Genomic DNA, 25,487 nt, shown 5'->3' with positions numbered 1-25,487 from the left:
CATTATTATCACCTTACAGGGTATAGTGTAGATTTTCTGCTTCCTGTTTAAATTACTGGGTAAAGAAAAAAAAAAACACACCAACAAAACAGCTTACTGTATAATTTGCTTACTTGTATTTTACAATGTAACATATATTTCAGTTAAGCTTAAATTCTGTTCTTTGTGGAGATGTTAATTGGAATTTTTATTCCTTTGTGCTGGCCTGTCTTGTGAGTGAAGTCATTTCAGAAATCAATAATGGTGTGGGTTGCAGGTTCTTTGATTTTGGTTAAAATTGGTTAAAATTTTAAAATTGGTTTAAAATTGGTTAAAAATGTTTCTGAAACTATAATTCAAATTAAAACCACCATTTTTTGATACTTGCATTATTATGGAGAAATTTGTTAAGTCACCTTTCAAATGTTTTGAACACAGAAATATGATTAAGAATTTGCAAAATAATTGTGAAGAAAAAGTGCTTTTTGGAGTTTCAGGCACGTACTCTTCAAATGGGCAACATTTTGCCTAACATAAATGGAAAACAGCACCTCTGTGAGACAGGAAAAAGCAAGATTTCACAAGGTCCTGTACCATTCTCTGCCATATGCTCACTCAGAGCAGATCACTTGGTCTGCAAATTGCATGAGCTGTGGTCATTGTCACTACATATATAGTCACACACACACTCATATATATATATTTTTTTTTTCCTCAAGTATATCAACAGGGCTTCTACAGCGTATAGCAATGTACTGCTTACTGCAGGGGAGTTGGACTACGTGACCTTTAAAGGTCCCTTCCAACCCAACACATTCTATGATTCTGTGAAAATCTATAAAAGTGACAAAAATAGAAAAAGTGACAAAGAAAATAATGTTCAATCATAACAAGCGGTAGAGCTTGCTTTTTTGCTTTTAAAAAACTGAACAGATTTTGAAGGATGAAAAAGGGACTTAAAAAATAAATTCAGAATTCAGTGGTGTTGTGTGAAATGTGTACATGGGGCAGCATTAGTTTAGTAGAAGTGCACAGGCAAATAAAAATACCACAATTTCAGATTTGGAATAATGCCTTGTTCAAAATAATGTTTTCTAAATATCATAATATAATATTTTTGTCTGTACTTAATTTATCCTCTCATTTGTATTCCTAGGCAGTAGGAGAGTGACGATGGAAGTTCTTGAATTGCTTGTTGAAGACATGTTCCTTATTGGTGATGCTATTTCTGAAAATGTTTGGGAAGATGATAGTCTTTTTGCATTGGAATTGGTAAGACACTTTAGGCTTTGATCAGCCATATTTAAGAGTCTGCTTTTATAATCACTTTCTGCAGTGATTCATATACATATCTAATCTTCTGCTGAGCTACCCTTTTGAAAATGTAAAATAGTTTATTACTAGTTCTATCACTGGCACATTCTTTTTATTTTAAATGTAAGTTCTTTTACTAGCTGATACTTGAAGTTTCACCTCAAGAAAATAAGTCATGAATTTTGTCTTGTAGTGAAAGGCCATTAAGCAGCCGTTCAGAGAAATGTGTGTAGGGAAGGGGATCTGAGGGAAAAATACTGACTACAAATGTTGGAAGCCAATTTGATGTAAATGACAACTTTCACTTTCTTTACTCCTTATAAACTGTTTAAAATTAGGGAGATAATTGTTTAGATACAAGACTAGAATTGTAAGATATGTGGTATCCTTTTCCTACACAGAACCTATTGATCCCTGCACAGATTTCAGCTCTCCTTAACTCTGCTGCTTGGCTGGGAAAGAAAGGAAAAGGCTTTTGGGCCCAGGAGGGATTCAAAGCAGTAGGGTGCCATTGACCAAACAACTTAAATTGCGGAAATATGTAACTGAGCATGGTTGAGAGTTGTTATATACATGAAACTTCAAATTAGTGAATTACAAATGAAATAACGGTAGATGACTTGCTTTTTTGAAGACAAGTGAAAGCTGAAACATAAGCCAGCATGGCTTATGCAGGTAACAAATATACCAAAGTTGCAGACTGAAACTTGTCTAAAAACTTGAGTTAAATGTAGTCTTAAATGCACATTAACTCTTAGGCTAGAATTCTTGAAAATACTGAATATGAAATAATGGTATTGCAATAATTATTAATTAAAATATTACTGTAGGCTTCCCTATTCTCTATGTTACAAATGATAATATTTAGATTATTTATAGGCCCTAGCAGTGAATGAGAACTTTTTTATTTGAATTTACTGTACCGATCTGTCAAAATCATATTGATATTAATTATCAAAATAATTAATCAACATCAAGTCAGTACTGAAGATTCTTTGCAGAACATTTAATCTAAGAAGAGTGATATAATCTTTTGTCCAGTTATTGTGTGACCTGAATCAGTATATTCCATTGCATATAAATCTGTCAAATTACAGTAGAAGCTTAGCATCATCACACATACATCATACTGATTGTTTTTAGTAGGATAGTGTTTGCTTCTAGGCTACTAACAAGGAAAACTGCAAATAAGCTGGGTAATTGTATGCAATTATATTGATGATTTTTTTTTTTTTTTATAAGGGAAAAAAAGCTTTGTTGATATAATTTCATTCCATTGTTAGAACTTTGAGATTTATTAGTAAAATATTTTTCAGATATAAAATTCATCTCCCTTTGAAAGTTATCAGTCTGCATCAATTTGTGATGCAGAGCTGGACTGTGCAGTGCAATTCACTAAAGCAATTTTGATAAAGCAGTTGCAAGGCAGGAGATAAAAAATAACTTTTCATCTTTCTTAGTGTTTGAGTAAATAAAAGTAACTGAATGGACAATTTTAGGAAATAATCATTAAACTTACCTTTATATTATTTAGCATTGCATCAAATAAAATTTCTTTTATAGAAAGTAGACTGTTTTTAGAGTTGTTAGGCTTCAGTGCTTAGAAAACATGCCTCCTCTTTGTGTTTTGTATTAGCTCGAAGGGAAGGAGGTCATGTGTCTCCTTTTTAGGAAACTTGAAAGCATTTCTTGCATAACTTTATAGCTTTACATTTCTTTGTTTATCCAATTTTAAAACTCTCCGCTGGAATATCTTTGTGAAAAAGAAGTATTTTGGAAATCCCGTTCAAAAATACTTAAGTTTGTAACTGTTAGTTATTTTGCTGGTGTGTTTATGCTCCCTTCCTCCCAAGTAAAGTTTTTACTGTTTTCCAGTTTTGTCATGTGTACTTCAACACAGTTTGATTCTGCCATGCCAAAAAATTAGATACTGCAGATTGATGTAACACCTCAGCTTTTTTTGCATCAGATGACTTTGAGACAGTCATCCCTGTCTGAGGGAGGAATGAACTTTTTGAATCTACTTTTGATTTGAGACTCCATGGTCTTGAAGCAGAGGCTCTTTCTGCCTCCGCAAACTGCAGTAGGGCAGAGAGAAACTTACTGTTTTGAACTCCTGAAGAGAAAAATGAATCCTTTTCATCTCACTGTGTAATAATACACATGTGTGTTGATCCCTGCCCATGGCAGAGGGGTTGGAACAAACTGATCTTTAAGGTCCCTTCCAACCCAAACCATTCTATGATTCTGTTCTATGAGTCTATAATTTAAAAGACTGATTTGATTTAGTCAATTGCTTCTTGTAGTTTTCTTCAACTCTATTGAGTCAGATAAAGAGTGCTTAATTGCTTAACAGTCATTATCAATTTCTGGAATTAATAAGCTAAATCTCACATGTGCTATTGCTGCCTTAATCATTATTTGGCATTACAAAACTGACAACTGAAATTAATTCTACCATTGTTCTAGTGTCATTAAGTACAAACCTGGCTCTTTCAGGTGACCAAAATTCTAGAAACTAATTTTGTTTTCTCCAGTGCCAGTGAGCTGGCTTTATCCAAACAAAGTGATTCTTAAGCAGGATTTTATGTAATCTGAGAAATGTGCTGCTGTTTCCTTTGAGAATGAATAGGCATAAAAAACATTTGATGTTCTCAAAGTTTGGATTGTGGGTTTTTTTGTTTGTTTAGGGTTTTTTTTTTGTGTTTAGTTTTAAGGTAAAGCTTTATTAGCAGGTTCAAACCAGCTCTTAATATTTCCATATTAAAAGTGAACTTCAAAATAGTTAAAATGCCAAAAGTTCAAAAGGAATTAAGGGGGGGAACAAAAGGGGGGAGGGAGGAGAGTAACCAGTAATGGGTAATTACTGACTAAAGTATTCAGAACTGCAAATGAAAGTAGCGTGAGATCTAGAACTAATGCACATTTCTTTTCAGATGACAAACAAAATGCTGTGTATTTTGTACCATTTCTGCATTTTAAAATGATTTTGTATAATTGGCATAATTAATGATGCTATGGGTGCTGTATAAACACTGTAAAGACACAGTAATGTTTCAATTATTTCTAATGCTTGTGTTTCTGATTTTGTTTTCAGAAAGACAAATTGCTTCTGGTCTTGGGTTTGCTTGGAGAAACTATTTTATATCACCAAACCAATACAAGTACAGAGCAGCCTGAGATCATGTTGGTGCATCACAGAATGGCATTTATTAGCGTTTCACTCTTCACTGTTAGATTGCTACAAATACTTCTCCCTGTAGAAAAGGTATGCCATCACTAATTTAAAGTGATTGTCTTTTGATTTTGCATTTTAAGAGGGCAAAAAGTGGTATTTCCTCAGTGATTTAATACTGGGAGAATAGCCACTGGACAGAGAAATTAATCTGATTTACATTGGCTGATATATGATCACAGAAGGCAACTTGGTCCGTTTTTTGGTTATTGGTGAATTCTGCAGAATCTTCTGCAGATTTCAAGTCTTCAAAAAACATTTTTAATACATTTTTAAATAATTTTTTGAAATTCAGTGTTCTTTTTCCTCCTATAGTGTTTTTTCTGGTATGATGCATGGTTTGCAAAGCTATGCTGCCCCCTGCTCGTTTATAGTATGCGTGCAAGTAAGACTAGAACTACATAGTGTTTAAATCGTAACTCTTAATCTGATGGAATATAGTAAGTAATTATGCTTCATACGTCGTAGTGATTTTAATTATTCTTTGCTTCCAATGCTCTTTAAAAGTTCTGTTGTAGCTCTTCAGCTTTTTGGTGTTTGGTTGTTTTTTTTCTTTCCCCCACAGTTTATTTCAGATGGGCAGATCTGATGTTTGCAAATTTTTGTGGGATGGAAAGTGTTAGATGATGTTTCAACTTGTATCGGTTTACATTTTTTTTAGGATTAGTTCTTATTACAGTGTAGCTTTTTTTAGACATTCTTCAATCTCATTAGCAGGTTGATTTTATGTTACAGGCTTTTTGTCACAAATATTAACTCCTTTAGTATTAATATAAGTAGTGTCTTGTACCTGCAAATAAGTGCAGACATACTAATCTAATAACTTTTTATAATTTTTGTCTTTATGATCTTATGTACATAATACAAAATTTGAATTCTGTGTATGACAGGAGTTGGAAAAAAGTTAATTTGAAGTGAAAATTTTAATTGAAGGAATACTGAACACTTGCAATAAAAAAAAACAAAAACAAAAAAAACCAAAAAAAACCACACACACAAAAAAAAACCAAACAAAAAAACCCCAAACCAACAACAACAGAAATCCCAGTTCTTAGTATGTGATATTACTATGTGGAATTGTAGACAGCTATTTAGTAAATACAGAAATAATCGTGGTCTATGTATTCTCTGCCATCTAGTGGTTAGACAGCCAATTGACCCTGACCAGTGGTGTGTGTGGTTAGTGCTGTGGCTGGATCATACACAGCTTTTGTGACTGGTGGCAGGTCTGATATCTAATGACCTCTCACTTTTTAATTAAAAAAAATTTTTTTCATACAGATCTCACTTGATATGTATTTCTTTCTCTAACTTTTAATTAGCAGCAATAGTGATTGTACTTGTTGAATGACTACAAGTGCTGTTGTTGGTTTTACGGTATTTCCAGGCTGTTATTCTGACAATTGTTTTCTTTTTCAAAGGCGAGTAAAGTTGTACAAAAGAGTTTGCTGAGCGCTTTGTTTCTTCTCTCTCTGGACTTGTCCTTTTCCTTGGAACACCCAAGCATTCATGAATCCATTGCAGCTTATCTGGAGCAGATGAGTACTGAGAACTACAGTATTTATAAACAAGCTTCAGAAGCTGCATATTCAATCGAATGCACTTGTAGCTTTATGATTGAAGTTCATAAGAAGGTGTGGAATTTTATTATATAGAATACTCCCTGCATGCAAATTTCTTTCTTCCACTTCCCTTTCTCTGTGGTAAAAACTGTAGTCTAGCATAGCCAAAGAAAATCCTTAGGTATGAGTATTCTGTACCATTCAAGGTTTAATTAATTTATATTTTTTTTCACTAATACTGCTCATAATATTTGTAAAAATATTATCCTAAGTAAAAACAAAGAAATAAACATGTGGAAATTGGAAGTGGTCACAAGACCTTTTATGGGCAAAGCAGTAAGAAAGAAGTGTATATGTGTGTGTGTATGTTGCCTAGTATTCAAATAGTTCAGAAAATTTTAATTCCCAACTACTTTTCAATTGTAACTCTGATAAACAACTACTTCTAGACTATGTGAGATTTGTCTATTTCACTTTGTTATGATGACGACTGATATCTTTGCCTTTTTAGAGATTCCAGCACAGTACAGAAATATTTTTCTCCATTATCCAAATGGACAAGTAATTGTGCAAAATACTGATTCCATCGATACTTAAAGAAATGAATAAAATATAGCAATATAAATGTAGTGCTATCTTAAATCTGAGTTAACCTATCTTTTATATAGGCAGGTTCTGAACTTGATAGGAACAATACTTTGCTCATAAAATACTGTTTACAATGAAGTTAACTGCATCAAATTTAAACGGCTCCTGTTTAATGTATTTGGAAACCAAAAATATGAAGACACATGTCCTTAAATTAAATAAAACCAAACGCACACAAACCTGGTCTTTAATATTAATAATGAATTGTTAAAAGTTTAATAGTTAAATATTTCGTTATGGTCTTCTCACATAAAATGCATATTGAGTTAAAAAATAATAATTTGATTAAAAGCATAAAGTATTTAAGGATGAGTCTATTCTTGGGCCTTTTAGAAAGTGTTTTGAATAGAGTTATAGTATTGTTGCTGTAAAATGTTACACATACATTATTCCCATTGAGTTTAATAGAAGTTTTTCTGGATTCAGCAGCTGAAGGGTTTTTCAGCTCCTAGGAGTAGGTTATAAAATTTATTTGTTGGCAGTCTATTGAATTTGTTGATCAGGTTAATTATAAACTCTGTGAAAGGCTGAACCAAACCCTAGTTAACAGATGTATTAAATGATGATAAATTCTGAAAGATTATGCAATAACATTGTATACTTTTAGTATACATTCTCATTCTCTTCATTTTACTTCGCAGGGGGACAGGAACCTTTCTGAATTAGTAGAATTGGCAGATCAGGCCTTAAGTAGTCTACCCTACCATCAACACTTTCCCTTTCTTCAGGAATGCGTTCGCATATGCTCAAATATGTAAGTACATTACTATTTAAAACTTTTACTTGAGACAATACAATCCTTTTTCTGGATAACCTTTCTTAAGTAGAAGCTCAACTTGTTTGTTTCCTTTATCTGAATAATGGTTTTCATTTAGCCATTGAAAGGTCTCTTCTAAATAATTTGTGTCATTCTGTAGTAGATTTATTGAAAATTGAATTTCAGGTGCTAAAAAAACCTAATGTTTTATTCTTTTCCATATATAAGTTTTTATGATTTTTGTATATAAAGTTGTGACTTACAAAGAAGCAGTCTTAAAACACTTTAACCTGTCTTTTAAACTTTTTAAAATTCCTTTGTTCCAAGTGTATTTGTGTAACTTACTTTTATTTTACTTTCAGAAATCCTAAAGGGCTTATTTTATTTTAGACGCTGTGTAACAGAATATGGCATCTCTTTTATTAAACAGCATGTTGTTATTGCTTTTTAGATTTTTCCATGTCTTTAATTAGAGAATTTAAGTTACCCTGTGGTGCCTGGAAAAGTTCTATATTGAACACTTAATTAGAAATACAAAATCTTAATTTTATACTGTTTCAGAATTTGACTTTAGGGATTTTTTTCAAAGGAAACTACATTTAAGAGCTCTCTAATATTGTTTTTAAATTATGAAATGTCAAAACACTTCAGTGTTCTAATGCTTTTAAAATTAATTATTGTTTGATTACTGTTCAGGCAACAGGAAATTCACTTCAATTTTTTAAGTAACATAAATTTACTTAGTGATAGCAAGGTGGACTTTTACCTCTAGAAGGAAAATATTCTGAAAGCATAGAAATTTTTTTATAATCATACACCATGATCTGAAGAGCCTATTGAAGCTCAATAGAATTTTATGTTTTCAGATGAACATAAATGTTTGTCAGGTTCCTAATTTTTTTGAGAGAATTTCAAAAGACTATGGTCTTTGATTACCTCCATGTATAAAAAAAAAATAAATAGATATACAAATATGAAGATTGATACTTTGGTTTTGGCAAATATATTGTGATCTCTGAACTTCTGTCTGTAAAGTCGTTTTTCAGGATATATACCTTTTCAGGAAGTATTTTTCAGAGATTTACCTGAAATTTAACAGGAAAATATTTGCAGACATCTTTGGGTACTGTAAAATAAATAAGTTAAATGAATTATTTTTCATTTTTAGTTGGAAGTCTGCCGATGCTGACTCATTGCTCCAGGCTGAGGGTCAGAAGGTGCTTCTCCGTCTATTGTCTCATCCTTTGCTGAATATAAAAACTGAAGCCTATCGCTGCTGTTTGGAAGTGGTTAAGGTTAGAATTAATGCTTAATGCTCTTGGTGATGTGCTAAGTAATGTGGATTATATGATTTCCTCATTAAAAGCAGTTTTTAATGCAAATACTGTTTACCGTGTTATATGCTGTGAAATCTGTAAGTCCTTTTGTGTACTTATAATTTTAAAACCTTAATTTGTTTTTGTTGTTGTTTTGGGGGGGTTGTTTTTGTTTTGATTTAGTTTTATATGGATATTTTGTCACTGCCTTATTTTTTTTATAAAGATAGTCCAAGGGATAAAGAGCATGAACTTCCTAAAAGTATGACTGTACTCTATATTAAGAATGGCAACGTCATATTCATCAGGTCATTTTAGGTATTCAGTAATATTGGCTCACAAATAATGGGCATCAGCTAAACTTATTGTACTTACAGTACAATTTGGTAATGTACAAAGATTCCGGAGCTAGTCTTTCACAAAAAAAAGAACCAAACAACTACTGAATGACGCTTGTATCTTTTTGTGAGATTTTTACTTAGCTGTTTTAGGTTTGCTTATTTTAATGTAATGCCAAACAACATATAAAGTTTGTCAAATTTATTTCACTATTATTTAAAATAAAACCAAAATTATTTTGTATTTCTTAGTGCTGTGTAGCAACAGAAATTTGCAATTAGTGATCTATGAAGTTCTTCGAGGGCTGTATTGTTTAGCTTGCAAAACTGTAGTTTTCCAAACTGCATGGAGAAAACCTTTCACTGGATGACAACTTCAGACTGTCTATAAAACAAGATGTAGTAGTGGAGGCTATGTTAAATTTTAAAACTAACCAACTTCATTTCTACTGAAGGACTGTTTAGGTATTCATAATATTGCAAAGCCTGTGTCTTCAATCTGCCATGGAGTACATTTTCTTCTTCATCCAAAAGTTTTATATGAAATCTGTGCGTTTGGCCTTCAGGAAGATAAGAATGAGGTACTGTGTTTAGTAGCTATATTTGTAAGTTGATGTGCATGCAAAGTAGGTGTTGATATTCTCCATGGTGCTCTGAGGTTTACTTGAAGTTTTGACTAAATACAGTTTCTTCTATATAGAAAAGCTATGCAAACAGTGGAGTTTGTAGTAAATGGTAAGATTTTTTTTTTTAATGATGAATTCCGAGACAAAATAATGTTCTATGCGTAGGATGCTATTAATTGTAACAAAGACCAATGAAAAATAAAATAAGCTATGTTTTCTAATCTTTTCCTGAAATACATTTACCCTTAGTAAAATGTGCATATGATGAGATAGCGTGTATGATGGAAAACATGAAGTGTCAAGCCTTTGTAAAGGTGGGATGACTTCTGAAATGTGTTCATTGGTTGAGGAGCAAAAAGACATTTTAAATCTGCAGTGTATTTGCTCTAAAAACATATTTTGTCACTACAAACACATCTTTGTTTAAATTTAATTACTTGACTATTATAAGAGTGTTTTGTAGTATTATAGAATAGGACCAAATTTCCATTGGGTTAATTTATATACATGAATGCTTAACATATATCTGCTATTTCCTAGCTTACGTATAAAGCTAAGTAGTGAGTTCTGAGAGGGGGGAAAACATTACTTGGTCAATTTGTAACTACTTTATAGCTGATGAGAGAGGAAAGAACATTGACTAAAAAATTTATTTTTTTTTAGCTTGTCTCCTAAAAAGAGATTTCTTTTTTTTTTTTTTTACATAGTACTGTGCACAATTTCATTTAGAAGTGCTTTTTTTAGATGTTAGCATTTTAAAAGGAGAAGTAAAATATCTTTGATAATGTGTTATGTATTTGTATTTCATATGTAATTTATGTTTTCCAAGGAAAGCATTTGTTTTGCTTGACTACTCTCTTGTATCTCTTATTAAAAAGACTGCTAGTTACTCTCATAGTGATTGGTCAAGCATAACAAATAGACTTCAATTGATATTGAATTTCAAAAGATCATTGAGACAGAGAATGCACATTTACAAAATTATCTCATTTTGTTGTCTTTACCTTATAATGCATTCTTATTATTCTTCTAACCAAGTATGTAATCACGATCATATCCAAGCATATTTTTTTATTTATTGGATGTATATCTGCTACTTCAGTTTTCATAAAGCATCAGTTTAATCTTTCAGGCGTGTGACAATTCCAAGGTTGGGCTTAAGATTTGCTGTGTGATTTTACAAATACAGTCCCTTAAAGATAGGCTACAGTGATATTATTAAAGGCTTTTATTGTTGCCTGGGGGGAGAGGATCTGGCGTAAAATGTAGGGGTTTAGCTGCTAAAGGTAACACTATGTAAGGCAGAGTGAATTCTGAGAAACTGGTTTTTTTTTTTTTTTTTTCCCTGTTCCCACTGTAGTAATAAATTAGCAAGTAAATATAGTATACATTATATATGGTATACAGGATACATTAATATAGTGTAAGTGCTGTATCATATGCCTTTTTTCCTTTTTGATAAAGAGGTTCAGATGAATTCATGTACAATTTGAAATATTTGGTAACCTTCTTAGTTTGACTGTTTGCCTCAAGAAAGTGAAATGGCTGTGGAACAGGCTTTAAGTCTCTCTTCTTCCTGTATCTTCAGAAGCATATCATAAAGACTGAGAATGAAGCACTCCAGAAATGGAGGGTCAGGAAAGAAAAGAAACAGCATTTGTTTTACCTGCAGGATAGAGGGACCAATAAGTTTAAGTTGAAGTAATGATTTATTTTTATTTCAGAACAGACAAGCTAGAGTTCTAAGGGAAAAATGATTGGGTGCTATTTAGGCAGAACTATTTTTGTTTTTTCTCTGAGAGGCTTTTCTAACAACCTAATGTTTAGTGTGACTGACAATTTAAAAGTAGCATTCGGCAGTGACAATATTTTGTCTGTAGATTCTTTCTCTCTGAGATGTTTTTGTATAACATTTCCAATTACAGCATTGACAAACTGACCTAGACACATCTGCGGTTGCATTAGTTTCTTTTTTGTTATTGAGCAGGTGAACTCCACAGCCAAGGCCATTCTGATGCATCTATTGCAGGGACGATTAGTGATGGCAGTATTGACTTGGAACAAGTTTATTGAGGCCCTCTATCCCGTCATTCCTGTTTTACAGGTACTTCTAAGTGCTTTAATCTGAATTTGATGTATGAAATCGTGTAAACAGCAACACTATCATGTTAAACAACAAGCAAAATATTCACCTAAGTAGCAGGTAATTAGCAGATTAACAGTAATAACACATTGATATTATTACTCTCTGGTATAGTTGATTGTATCACATAATGACTGTCGTTTTAGTCAGTCAAACTGAAATTTTCTGTTCTGGAGTACTGTATCTAGTTCTGGGCTCCCTGGTTCAAGAAGGACAGGGAACTGCGGGAGAGGGTTCAGCAAAGGGCTACAAAGATGATTAGGGGACTGGAACACCTCTCTTATGAAGAAAGGCTGAGGGACTTGAGTTAATTAACAGATTAACAGTAATATACCCACAGACTTGTTTTGTCACCTGTCAAATGGAGAAATTTTTTATAGGGGTCTTAATACTAGTCAAAGTTACTACTTTGATTTTGTAGACAAATTTTAGCCTGGTATTACTACAATGTGAGACTTTGAAATGTTGTCGTGAAATCAGCAAGTATTGACTGGGACTTGTGTTTTACTCTACTGTTTAAATATTTGCAGTATCGTTACTTGCTGTAACTGATTCTGCTTTGTCTTGGTTATGTGTGAAAATGTTTTGACTAAATATCTGAAAATAGATAGCATTTAATGTTTTGAAGTCATTTTTTTGTAGGGACTGAATTTTATTGATTGAAATGGAAGAATTGTTTTAACAGATCGAAGGGTAAAGCTTCAGGTCAAAGTACCTCTGGGCCATGTAAAAATATTTATTTTGATTTTTATACAGGAACATTTATTAATTTATAAAATTGTTTTTACTGAGGAATATTAATCTGCAGAAATTGAATGTTTTCTTTTTTTTTTTCCTTTGTTTTAGGGTTATGCTGATACAAAGGATGCGCTAGGTAACTGTATCCTCAATTTGAGTGAAACAACCTCTGACACAGGAGAGGGTATTCTCCCTAGAACTACTAGAGTACGGGCTGCTCTACGTCTTCTCTTCTCAAAAAAGCAGTTGTAAGTAACATCCTGTAGGTTTTCAGCATGTTTTCTAATGTTGGTGACAAAAATGTCTACTCTCAAAAAATCCCAATTGTTATGCAATGAGTTAATTTGAAAGGTAGATTAAGCAATATTGAGTTGAATAAGTACTTCTCCCCCCCATCTTAATTTTATAAACGAATTAATTTTGAACTATGCAGCTAAAGTATTCTACTATGAGAACTTTATATATTTATTTTAATTGTTTGCTCCTTTAGGGTTCGTTCTATAGCACTTAAACATTTAACATTCCACCTTTTGAATGAAGAAGGGGCAAACCTGAAACGTCCACATCTGCATGGTAGTGTGCTTTCCAGCATTTCAAACTTATTTATTCTAGAAAGAGCTATTGAGCTAAAATTGGATGATAAAAAGGAGTCGATATTTAAGGTGAGTAAGCCGTCTAAATGTTGTGTCACTGATCAGCTCTTCTACCTGCCCAGTCACTGAAATTATCCGTTTTTGAAGGTTACAATATTTCATACAAATTGGTTTGCTTCATAAAAAGCAGTCTGTTGATATATCCTTTCTATGTGAATTTAAAGAGTAGTTTTTATGCTGCCATATGCAACAATAAGAAAAGAATTGAGAATTTTTTTCTTTTTTTTTTTCTGCTCTCTGCAGGTAAGTTAACAGCAAGACTTAACTTGAGTACAAAGAGCAAAGGCCCACTCTGTTTACAACAGTTTCATTGTGCATGGGTATTTCATTCTGCATTTTTCTCATAGAGCTTTTTTTCCCCCTACAAAATCAATTTTTATTGAAATAGGCACAATTAATTTTTAGTATGAAATATTCTAAAACAGATTATAAATTTATGTCTGTGTTTTCTCACTTGCTTTTGCAAAGTGAAAAACAAATCACAAGGATTTGACCTATGGGAAAACTTGTATCTCTTATTTTTCTTTTTTTACCATCTCTGCTCCATTCTCCTTCCTTCTTTACCTTCAATGCTTTCAGATTAACAACAGTATATCAAAAAATGCTGAGATGCTTGCCCTCTGAAAAAATTATTCTGACCATTTGTTGTACTCTTGGTTTATCCTCTTCCCCTACATACTTCAAAAAGTTAGGACCTGAAATTTGTGTGGATATGTAGGATTAATTAAATTTCTCTAACCCTATGGCCATTAAAAAGTCAGTCCCCTTCTCAGACTTAGAAGCATATTGTAACATTTCTGTGTAGTGTTGAGCTTTCTATAGTCCTGCATAAATTAAGCATTATTTGTTAGAAATCCGTTTCTGTTGCGCACTGGAAAATATTGTCTTGTTATATTCTACTTTCTGTTAGGAAATTTGTCTGGTTACCTTGTTTCATAATAGAGTACTGAATGTAAGTCTAATATTGTTTTACTTTTAGGCAGAAACTGTTGAAAAGCTGTATGACATCTTGACTTCTGATGCTGTTGACCTAGTTTTACGAAAGTCTGCAGCTGAGCAGCTAGCTATCATTTTAGAAGGTAAAATTCTTCAGAAAATTTGTGTTCATGTGCTGCCAATTGCTTGAGCTTGCAGTTTTGCTAGGTTTTGTGTATGTTTCTACTAAGGGGTAATCTTTGTAATTTTTATGTATGTTGTTGGACCAGAATTTTAACACTATTGTGGATAATCAATAACCAATTTATTAAAAAAAAAAAGTTATTTGTTGTTGCCCTCAAGAATAAGAAATAATGGTCTTGCTATTTAAAAAAAACAGCTCCCTTGGGTAATAGAGAAGTAAGCTGAAGTCTGTAATCTCTGTGAGAGCTTTTTTTTTTTCTGCCTTTCCTTTTGAGTATTTGTTAATTTGTTGATCTGTCTCAGAACTAATGGTGCTTCAAATTTTTTGCTATTGTTAACTCAGATATTCAGTGTTGAGTGAGGGAGGCAATGGTGAATATCAAATATATATATATATATTTGGTGGTGTTGTATTTTAATTAGGAAAGTTAATTCTTAGATTACTTAGGCTAGCTAAAGGGATTTTATACTTAGTGAAGTATTTCTTCTATCATTCTGAATTTCTTCCTCCATTTTGAGTTAGTCTAAGTAGTAACTGCAGTTAAAATGGTTTGAAATGTCATTTGTGTGAATGAAGGGTCAGTAAACTCAAGATGAGCTCCCATGATTATACCCTCTCTCAATATCAAGAGGCAAACTCCCTGTGGCACTTCATCTGATATGTTTGCAGGGAAAATGTTCCTCCTTTTACTCTTTATGATCAGTCACTTACATCACAACTTTGCATCACAGGTGCAATCAATCCTTGTTTGACTGAAATTGAGTTGCGCTGGGGATCACTGTAATTGTGGAACATAAAGTTCTTGTGGGAAGATATTTAAGATATTTAAGAGTCTGCTGTTCAAGAGGCCAGTGTAGTCAGATAACAAGACTTGTGGAGGCTTGCCTTGGTCGAGCTAGAGCTGTACTTGTTCTGTTGATTGGCAATTTTGGAAATTTTTTCTTAACAGCAAGAGTTTGTGATCTTGCAGAAAGAAGGTTCATATTAAATTGGTGCAGAACCAGTAATTCTTACTATCTTTTGGTTTTCCTACAGATATCAAAATGCATGGCACTGTGAAAAAGTTGGGTGTAATAGAAAAGATTTTGACTTACCTTAATGAATGTATACATGTGGATGGCAAGGTAAAACTATTGTTACAAGTTGTATTTGTTCATAGTGTAATAGTTTGTTTTAAACATCTCATAATAGATTATTCTAATTGTTATCTGTATTTTATTTTTTTTCTCTCTTCCTGTAGCTTATGGAATCCATAGTGTTACCATGTCTAACACTGTTACGCAACCTTGTATATGCTGATCCAGTTGTTCGTCTGTCCCTAGCGCAGCAATCGTCTTCACTGCTTTTGCTATTTAGAGGTAAAGATTCTACTTTTATTTTAACACATGTCTGGAAAGAAAATGTGTGAAACATGGTTAGATGTTTCACACCAACAGCCTTCTTCAGAACCTTGGATTGCTTCAGAGTCTCTAATAATTAAAAGATATAGCATTGTGTGCTAGTGTTACCTGTGTTGGTATCTGTTGAAGATGTTGGCAAAATGACTGTGGAAATCAGTTGTTTTTAACCAGTGTCTTTCTATGTATTATTAAATGCCAGTGTGTTCCTAACACATTTTTAAATATCTTTATTTTATTTAGTTTCCCTCGTATTCCAAAATGATCGTGCTGTTGTAACTGAAACTACAGTATTGCTTTGTCTTCTGTTGTTTGATGAAGTAGCAAGAACAGAAATGTGGTATGGAAAAACAGTTATTTAATTCTCTAGTCGAAATGTTAAGGTTTTAATGAAAATAAGTTTTTATAAATACCCAAAGAAATTATCCTCCAAACTTTTATATATCCAAAATTGCATATTTGTAGGCCAAACAAATTATTTCAATATTTGTGTTGCATGCTGTATGGGTCTACATGGCATAACTTTGCAGTATAAATACTTTGTACATGAGTGTTAATTTTAAGTTTATTTTAATTTTCGAAAAACCCTGATTGGTCTGTAATCCATCTTTTCTATAAATGGAAAATGAACAAATAAAATACGTACCTGTAGGCATGGTTTTTTAAACTTAATTAGAATTTTCTTATTTACATTGGCTTTTTACCAGTTGTCCTTAAAACAACAGACCTCAGCTTATGAAATTTTACTATTTGAAATTTGCATATGCTTCAGAAAAAATATGTTTTTAGAATTCACACACATGAAATATAATGAAAAGAATTATAATGCATATTTTTTCTGTAATAGAAAAAAGGAAACAAGTATGTGCTTTGGTATGTTAATTTTTATTTTTACGTGCAGTACATCTGCAACAAGTATACTTTATGCTTGGGGTCTAAGAACTGTTAATATTGCATAATCATGAAGAATCATTGCAGAATCATGTTTATTAATACAAATTATTCATCAATGGCTTACTAGAGAGCTAGCTGGAGGAGAAAATACAGCTAAACTGAATAATAAAGAAATAGTAAGTATAACATTAGTAGAAAATGGAAGCTTAAAATAGGGAATAACAGCTATAACTTAATCTTTTGCAGGGCTGATGGCATAACTATTAATGATACTGGCCTACCTGCATTCAGTTTACCTGTTGCTGTTGTTAGAAGGTATGTGTGGGTGGTTTATTTTTGGTAGGTGTGGGAGGTGGATTTTGGGGGTTGCGATGGTGGATGTTTTGGTTTGGTGTGGGGTTTTTTTTGGTTTATGGGTTTGTTTGGGTTTTTTTGTTTGTTTGTTTTTTTAGAGTTAACTTTGTTTCTTTCCGTTTGCTGTCCTTCCTGAAGTATTGAGGTAGGAGAAATAAAGGAAACACCTGGTGTTAAATCCAAAGTTGTCCTCATTTTTAAACATGATTTTTTTCTCCAAGTCTTTGTTCTCTGAAGAGGAGTTTCAAAAACTTTATTTGCAAATTTAAAAGCTTGGTCTGATAGAGCATTAATTTAAAAAAAAAAAAAATAAATTTTTTTTTTTTTTAGGTATCATCTCCCAGTCAAGATCACGGCTCATCATGTAGTTAGCCCAAATACTGTTGTGGTGCCATTGTCTTCTGAGTACTTGACTATGAAACCTGTGTCAGATATGCTTAAGATGGCTTGGAATCTGTCGTGGTATCATGGGATTGAAAACCTATTGCAGCTGATAAATTATGAGAAGGAAGCAGAAACGTGAGCCATTTTATCTTGATTTTAAATCCCAATGTATTTCAAATAAATTAACATTCCATCAAGTTTAAATAGGTTTTCAACTTCAAACAGCAGTTCAAGTTTTTAGTGATTTGAGAGTGCTGTCTTTTTAAATGTAAGGGATCACATCCCAAGAGGCTGTAGATACGTTGTCACAGCTAATGTTTTACCTAAATTGCATTTATAAATGAAGTCTAGAGCTTGATCCAACTTCTATTGACGGTCAGACTCATTTCAGACAACTTTAAATGTGCTCTGTGGCTGTTTTTCTTGTAGTCATTGTGGCTTTTTTTTAGGGGGCTGTCTTTTTCCCCCTTTATGGTTATATGACTTTTTCTCTTCTCTTTCTTTCCTTGGGGCTTTAAATTTCAAATAATCATTCTTTTTAATGGCAATACTAAGCATTATAGTAGGTAATGAAGAAAATGCCCTTAACATCCTTTGGTTAGCTCTTTATTAAGCATCATTTCTCTCTTTGAGACTATTCTGTATACAGAACTCAATGTCTTAGAAGATTCTTGTTTTAATAGGACTGAAATGCTTCTATCTATATCTCTGTCCATCTTGACAATTTTTCAGTTTTTGCTTGTGTCCTTTAAGGGGTCATACAAGTTTTATTAGTAAACAGTGTGGTTCTAAGCCATTGCCTCATGCAAAACTAAAGCAATCCCTTAAAAAGAAAACAGGAAAATATTATAGTCCAAGTGGCCAACATTTAGAATAGGGTGGAGGAAAAGTTTATTACAAGCAATAGGACCTTTCATATGACTTTTTGAGAGGTGCCATTTTTCCAAAGAACCCAAGCAGCTCAGGATTTAAATGGGGTGGGGTTGTTTGTTTTTGTTGTTGGGTTTTGGTTTTTTGGAGGAGGGGCAGGAGGGGGGAAGGAGTAGAAAAGGACTGGTTAACAAAAATAAATTTTTAAGGCAATTTATGTTTTGTTGTCTTATTTGAACTGGGAAGCAAAGGAGTCAACGCTCTGAAATAGTTTGTAAAGATACTGGCTATTAATCACTTTTCTCTTATACCTTTTCAGATTTTTAGACTCACTAAAACTATCCTCAGAAGACATCCTTATACTCAAAATAACTCACACAAACTATGGACTGCAGGATTGTCTTAATTCAGTCATTCAGGCAGTATCTCACAGGGATGTTAGGGTTGCTCTCACTAGGCTTAGTTTTTATGTTCTGAATGACAGACTTGCATTAAAATGCAGCTCTGGGTCCTGTGGAACCACTTTGAAGCGCTTTGTTTGGCAAAAAGCAGTAAACAGGTACGCATACTGACTACAGAAATCCATTAAAGATTATGATGCTAAAATTGTAAATTTCCTAGTTTTCATATTTTCAAATTTATGGAATTGATTGTACATGCACCTTTGATTCTGATATATACAAGTTGCTCCCTCTGCTGGAGGGACAACACAGCAGGGCATAAGCAATCCAGGAGGTTCCTGGAGAGCATCAGTGACAACATGACATAACAATTTTATATTGTAATAATACACAATAAAGGTATAATAGTATATAAGTGTAATAATTTAATATAGTCAATATTTTATGTAAAAGCATTTAAATATATATTATAGATCATATATTTAAATTACATAATTAATATAATTCCATATTTGCTATATGTAAATATATGTAATATACATATTTACTCTATAATTCCACATTTGCAGATGACTGCAGTCCTATTAGGCTGAGACCTTAAACTGTCTTTTAATGTGCTACAAGTATGAAAATAAATATTTTTGTTTGCATTGCAGGTTTCTGCAAGTGCTTCCAGCTTCTGTGGAGGATGAGAAGCTTTTAGTAGATGTCTTAAGATTTTTAAACAAATTGCTTAGAGAGCAGAGATCAAGTTTGGAGTCAGACCATCTAAAGTGGATCCTGAAATCGTTGCTTAAAAATGTAAGAATATACCTAAGAAGTTAGCTGTAGACTGTAAGAAATGATATAACTCTGAACTGGTTGACTGGTTTGTTTCTGAGTTCCTCAAGGAAAATGACTTCTCTAAACAAAAGCAAGAAATAGCAGATCTTGTGGTATTAATGTCTGCTACTTTGGGGTCAGTGCTATGGATTTAGTGTTTGGGGAAGGTAACTTTGAACAAGAGTAAACATCCTTCTCTCCTTTACTTGTTATACAAATTGTTTCTCTAAACTCAAATACTATATTTGCCAAAAGCAAACCTCTATCTGTGTGTGCCTTGCTCTGGTGTAGTTAACTATGGTAATATGGTTGTATAGAGCCATATAACTATAGTTAGCTATGCATTGCTCTATGCAGAGCTCTATATCTACATATAACTATAAATACTTAAATGATAGAGTTAACTACGTAACTATACATACATATGTGTGTGCATACATATATGGCTGTATATATATGCTTAGATACGTAACTACATATGTATGGTCTATATAACTTAAAGCATGAGGTTCCATACAGGTGCGTTGGAACCTTCTATTTGGCAAAGAGATACAAATGAACATCATCTGTCTTGCATTAAGAAAAAGAATTAAAAGTTAGGACAGAAATTTTTGCTTTCCGTGTGTCTGTCACTTCAGTTTTGATTTTAAATGGTTATGAAATGTCCAGATAAAATATTTTTATAAGTATGAAGAAGGTATTATATGAGCATACAGCTCAGTTGCTGTAGTTAAAATGCATGTACAATATTGAAAGAATGTTATTTTTTTCTTTTCAGTTTTTCTAGGCTCTTGTGCTTTCTATTTGAGAGATTTGTTCTATACAGTAAGATGTGTAAAATTGGAAAGTATAAAAACAAATAGGAAATTAACATCTCAAAGCAGTAGAAAACAACTTTCATATGTCAAAATATAATAATCCGATCTTGCTGTATAAAAACAATCAATGACAAAGAAAAAAGTGATGGCTGCAGTTTTAGAAGTTTGGAAAGTACTGTTCGTCACAAAGCGAGGACATACTGCCCACATGCAAGATCATTTATGTTCTTACAAGGGATATCATATGTTAAGTTCATACGTAAAGTCTGCATTCACTTGTGTTTTTCCCATTTTAAAATATAAGTTAAACGTTTATGAAAAAAAAAATGCTAGTAGATTTCATTTCAACTACTTATAGAATTCAGGTACTTTAATTTATATGGCTAACTGGGAATCCCATGAAATTATGTAAGTATGGCCCATTCATTATATTAATATAAAGTCTTTTTATCAAATGATTTTAAGTCTTTCAAGGAACTGAGACATACAAGGTATGTCTTGAACTAATATTTCTACTATGTGTTTTCTGGTTTTGTGATCTATTTTTTTTTTTTATTGCAAATTATTGCTGTATATAACTTTGACTTTTCTTTCATGTTTCAATATACAATGTATTATGACTTAATGCCGGAGATTTTAAAAGCCTTAGCAGTAGATTTTTTTTTATGATGTTTAGTAGATTCAAGTAACTGGTAATTATAGGAATTTTTTGCTGGGCTTTTTACAGTAATACTTCTTAATAAAGTGATCATGGAATTTGTGATTTATAATGTATGTGATTTGCAAGCTCTCAACAGAAAAATGGCTTTAGTGTGAGAATTAAAATAGGATTTAAACAATGCATTATGTGAATGTATTTTTATTCTTTTCTTTCAGAAGCCAAAATCTCTTTTGGACCTCTTGGTGCGATCAGAATCCCAAGTGCGGGACGAAATAAATGAAATACAGACTGCTGTCAGGCAGCGTCTGGATAAAGAACTCATTCGTCTTTTTAACACGTTGTTGTTTTGTTCTGTGTCAGTGGCTGACAGGTACAGTGTAAATGGACCTGCCTGCATAATTCTGACGGGGATCATAATACCTACTGCTGCTGTATCTCAGTCAGAATTTGAATAGAATTACATCATGACTCTATCGTTTTAAACTGTAAAAATGGAATATAGTCCTCTTGAAGTGAAGATCAACATTAGATACGCCTATTCACAGTAAAATTAGGAAATTAACCGGGAAACTTGGAAGAGTATGTACTAGCGGTCACTTTTTCAGCAAATGGTAATTAAACTGATTGCAAGGAGAAGCTGGGCTATTTCTTTTTCACTGCTGGAAATTTGCACAAACAAATGATAACTTGGTTGATTTTGTGCCATTTATTTATAGCAAAGTAAAACATTGAAATATTTGAAATATCAACAAATGTTTATTTTCATTGAACTCCTTTTTGGCCTAATACAATATGTCGGTCCACATTAGTGATTATTTATGACAGCTACTTCGAGGATGAAGTCCCAACCTTTTTCTGATAATCAGGCAAACACAGAAATTAATTCCTATTAGTTTTTTTTCCTTTGAGTTTCTAATATAACATCTTCCTACACTAAATCTCTCCTTCCAAGTGTATTCTAAGAGATACTAAAATTGCAGCTTAAGCTAACATTTGTTTATTTAAGTGCCACAACATAACTATTTGTAAAGATACTTTCAAAATATTAGCTTTTTCATTCTTCCCACACAGTTATTAGTTTTCTAAAAATTTTGACAGCTGGAAAGGGGAGGATTATAGAAATCCCTGCTAGTTATATCTCACACTCCTGTATTTTCTGTCTACCTTAATTCTGGGTTGATGATATTTTGCAGGAAATATTTTTAAACTTGTCTCTTGAACCAGACAAAGCATAATTGTAGCTACTAGCTTTTGCAAATCTTCTTATGTTATCCATCGTCTTCAATCTCTCTTTATTCAACATGCTTCTTAATAATTAGAGTTATCTTTAATTTGTCCTATTTTGGTTAAGCAGCCCTGTTATAATCAGATGCAATATTATGCTTTCAGAACCTGGGTGAGGCTAGAAATGACAAATTCTATATTATTCTGTGTAAGGCAACAGTAACTAACTGAGATGCTGAGACTCATAGAAAAATGAGGCACTGGCCTCTTGTAAAATGATTCATTGTAATAGCTTCATGTTGGCAGTTGACTTTTCTTTTTTATTTTTTTGTCGACTAAACCAGAGAGGGCTTGGAACTTGCTGGCACTTTCAGAACCGAGCTGGCTCTGAAGCTGCTGCAATGCTTAAGGCTAACAGATGCACCGCATTTTTATGGACTTCCTTCACTGGAGAGAACATTACGAGGAATGGTTCATGTTACTGCCCTTCCAGACTGGAGTACCTACTCCGCTGCAGTTGAACCCGTCACAATTTGTAAGAAATATTTAACAGGTCTTCTTGAGGCAAGTTGCTTATGTTATAACTTAGCTTTTGGTTTGAATGCTGTATAACTAATGACACTATAATTTTTAGGATGTACTTTTAGTGAATGTCATCACTAGGAATAGGTGTGGGAAAGATGCTTTTTTTTCTGCTAAGTAAATAGCAAAAATATGGAGACTAGATTGAGCGATGTGTATCTGCACTTACAATGATACGTTGTATTGTGTGTGCTTTCATCCCCTATTTAAGAGGCAATATAAAGTGGCTGTAGTTTAAGCAAGATGAAAGATAGCTGTGTGGGGGTTTGGTGTGCTTTATTTTTCTTTTTTTAAAAAAAAAAAAAAAAATTATAAGGAAAAATCCAAGATCTTCTCCCACAGGCAAAATCCATTTGTGAAAGGGGGTCTGGGGGAACAGGAACTTATTAGACATGTTACTAATACCGAGAAAGCAGGAAAGATGTAATGCAAGATGCTGCAGTTGTTGGGAAGCCGAAATTTCATTCTTGTTTTGAGTGTTTGCTAAGTTTTGCTAAAAATTTCATTCTTATTTGTTTGCTAAGTCCATGGGTGTGATAGGCAATTAGTTTTTGCACCTAAAATTACATCTTTTGAAAATTCCGGTCATCTTAAAATTTGTTTCACAAGTATTCAGTAAGGTAGGTACCTTTAGAAATTTTCTTTCTAATTTAAAATACTAAAATCTATTTGTTACATTGGAAGAGGCTTGAAAAAGTCTTAAAGTAGTTTTAATTAATTTGTGATTCTTAATGATATGAATAGCAACCAGATAAGTGTTAGGAAAGTTTGTATGTAGATGATAACCATATCTGTGATGGAAAAAAAGATACAGTCTTTTAGGGGGAAGTCTTAACTTTACAAGATTTCTTAAGTAGAAATAAATATTTTAGAGCGATTTTATTAGATTCTGCAGTTTGAAATCTAGACTGAAACTAGATTTCTAGACTTGCTTCTAGAAATCTAGAAATGGCACCAATATTATAAATGTTGTCATGTGAAAGAAAAATTATTACTGGACATAAGCATAATAAATGTTACGGAATGAAATCAACTGGTGATACATAAGCTCTATGTGCAGAAGAATTATGCAGTTTTACTCGGCCTAAATATGAAAGTAAATGTAGGGGGCTTTTGGCGGGGAGGGGAAAAAGGAGGTTTGAAAGGAATTCCTGTAGAGTGGGACACTGCAAGAAGGAACTGCAGCAAAAATCATAAGGTTTAAATCACCATGCTTTGGGGAGAAAAATATGTCTAGAAGTGTAAGTTTAAGATTATAATTTAAAAAAAAATATTTTTGGTTGTGTTCTGTTGAAAGCAGCATGCTTTTTATTTTAACATGTATCAGTAGATATTTGATCAGAGAGTTTATTTTACTTTATGATCCAGTGACCTTTATTTCTGTTCATTAGAATTTGATATGGAAGGCTGATATAGTTATTCCAATTCAAATCACAATAAAAGATATAAATGACACTTTTTCTTGAACACAGAATTCTGGAAAGAAATTATATTTTTAATTCCAAACATAGCATAAAAAAATTGGTACAGCAAATGGACTGTTTCCATCAAAAAAAAACAACTTTCAGTTTTCTATTCAATATTGTGCTTATTGTTAAGCTCCACTGCATTCTTCATTTGAAGTGAATAAAAAATGTTGAACTTCAGAGGTTTAGCCATACAGGAAACTATCACATGACTGAATGACTCATAAATAAATAAATTCTTAAAATTCAGCTAAAAATCTGCCATCTTTTCATGAATTTAAATTATGATTTAGTAGCATGTAGGACAGCTTGTACTCTACCTCTATACTGCTTACCATGAAGCTACCGTGAACTTCTATCCCCATCCCTAGGTCATCTCATCATTTTATGTTGAATGGGGAGGAAACGCTATGTCCTTCATGGGAAAAGGTGTTACGAAAAGCACAGTTCTCTGCTTGCTTCACTTATCTCATGAAATGATGGCCCAAGCCAAGGATACAGTGAGTGCATTACAGTTGTCCTTATCTTGTAATTTTTGAGGGGTATGCATGGATATATTTTAACTGCTAAAGTTTTAATGATGGATTTTCACATGTGGTAGAGGAAGATGTCGTCTTACATTTGCAGCACATAGTAAAAATAAAAAAAAAATAATCAGGTAATCCCTTGTGGTATATAATGTCAGCTAAATGAATAGGATCGAGTATAGTATACAAGAAAGCTGAAGATTCAGTTCTAACCTTACTGAAATCATTCTGCACCTAATTCTGTGGATTTAGAAAGACCTTTGATCAGAATAAGGTATAATTTTCTTTTTATAAAATATGCAAAATCAGGATTTTATGTAGGATGAATAAATTTAAGGATCTATAACAGCATTATTTCTTATTATTGTATAGATAACAGGCTTTTTAACATATATGTGTGTATATATGTGTGTATTCTTTCGTATGTGTGAGTATATATGTATACATGAAAAAATTGTCTTGCTTGTAAAAGGAGATATCATTGCTTATTAGCAAAATTTACATCTGTGCTTTGTTCCCATGTGTGTGTTTTGAGAGCTAAATTTTTGAGAGTTTAAAAAAAATGGCCTTCATCCGGAAGCAGTTAAAGCAAGTTCAACAATTTAGTGTAATCATTTCGGGGAAAAAATATCCACTCCTGTTAATATCTGCGATAGCC

The 25,487-nt window shown here is 32.7% G+C and overlaps 1 protein-coding gene across 2 annotated transcripts in view; it reads left to right on the top strand.

Annotated features, from left to right (window-relative positions):
* RTTN (rotatin) overlaps nt 1-25,487 on the top strand; it is a 79,087-nt gene that overhangs the window by 12,252 nt on the left and 41,348 nt on the right. Inside the window, exons 10-29 of one of the 2 annotated variants that reach the window (XM_054192803.1) lie at nt 1,136-1,251; nt 4,391-4,561; nt 5,950-6,162; nt 7,380-7,492; nt 8,664-8,790; nt 9,605-9,730; nt 11,763-11,879; nt 12,765-12,904; nt 13,147-13,318; nt 14,289-14,388; nt 15,465-15,553; nt 15,670-15,787; nt 16,070-16,166; nt 16,967-17,035; nt 17,405-17,593; nt 18,648-18,887; nt 19,386-19,530; nt 21,246-21,400; nt 22,599-22,818; nt 24,674-24,802. In XM_054192803.1, the coding sequence (XP_054048778.1) occupies nt 1,136-1,251; nt 4,391-4,561; nt 5,950-6,162; nt 7,380-7,492; nt 8,664-8,790; nt 9,605-9,730; nt 11,763-11,879; nt 12,765-12,904; nt 13,147-13,318; nt 14,289-14,388; nt 15,465-15,553; nt 15,670-15,787; nt 16,070-16,166; nt 16,967-17,035; nt 17,405-17,593; nt 18,648-18,887; nt 19,386-19,530; nt 21,246-21,400; nt 22,599-22,818; nt 24,674-24,802 (2,846 nt within the window). The remainder of the gene's footprint in view (nt 1-1,135; nt 1,252-4,390; nt 4,562-5,949; nt 6,163-7,379; nt 7,493-8,663; nt 8,791-9,604; nt 9,731-11,762; nt 11,880-12,764; nt 12,905-13,146; nt 13,319-14,288; nt 14,389-15,464; nt 15,554-15,669; nt 15,788-16,069; nt 16,167-16,966; nt 17,036-17,404; nt 17,594-18,647; nt 18,888-19,385; nt 19,531-21,245; nt 21,401-22,598; nt 22,819-24,673; nt 24,803-25,487) is intronic. The other variant, XM_054192804.1, reaches the window with a different exon arrangement.

Source organism: Rissa tridactyla, chromosome 2, assembly GCF_028500815.1.
Source record: "Rissa tridactyla isolate bRisTri1 chromosome 2, bRisTri1.patW.cur.20221130, whole genome shotgun sequence".
In the NCBI taxonomy this organism is placed as follows: domain Eukaryota; kingdom Metazoa; phylum Chordata; class Aves; order Charadriiformes; family Laridae; genus Rissa; species Rissa tridactyla.
This window is presented reverse-complemented; position numbering and strand designations above follow the sequence as displayed.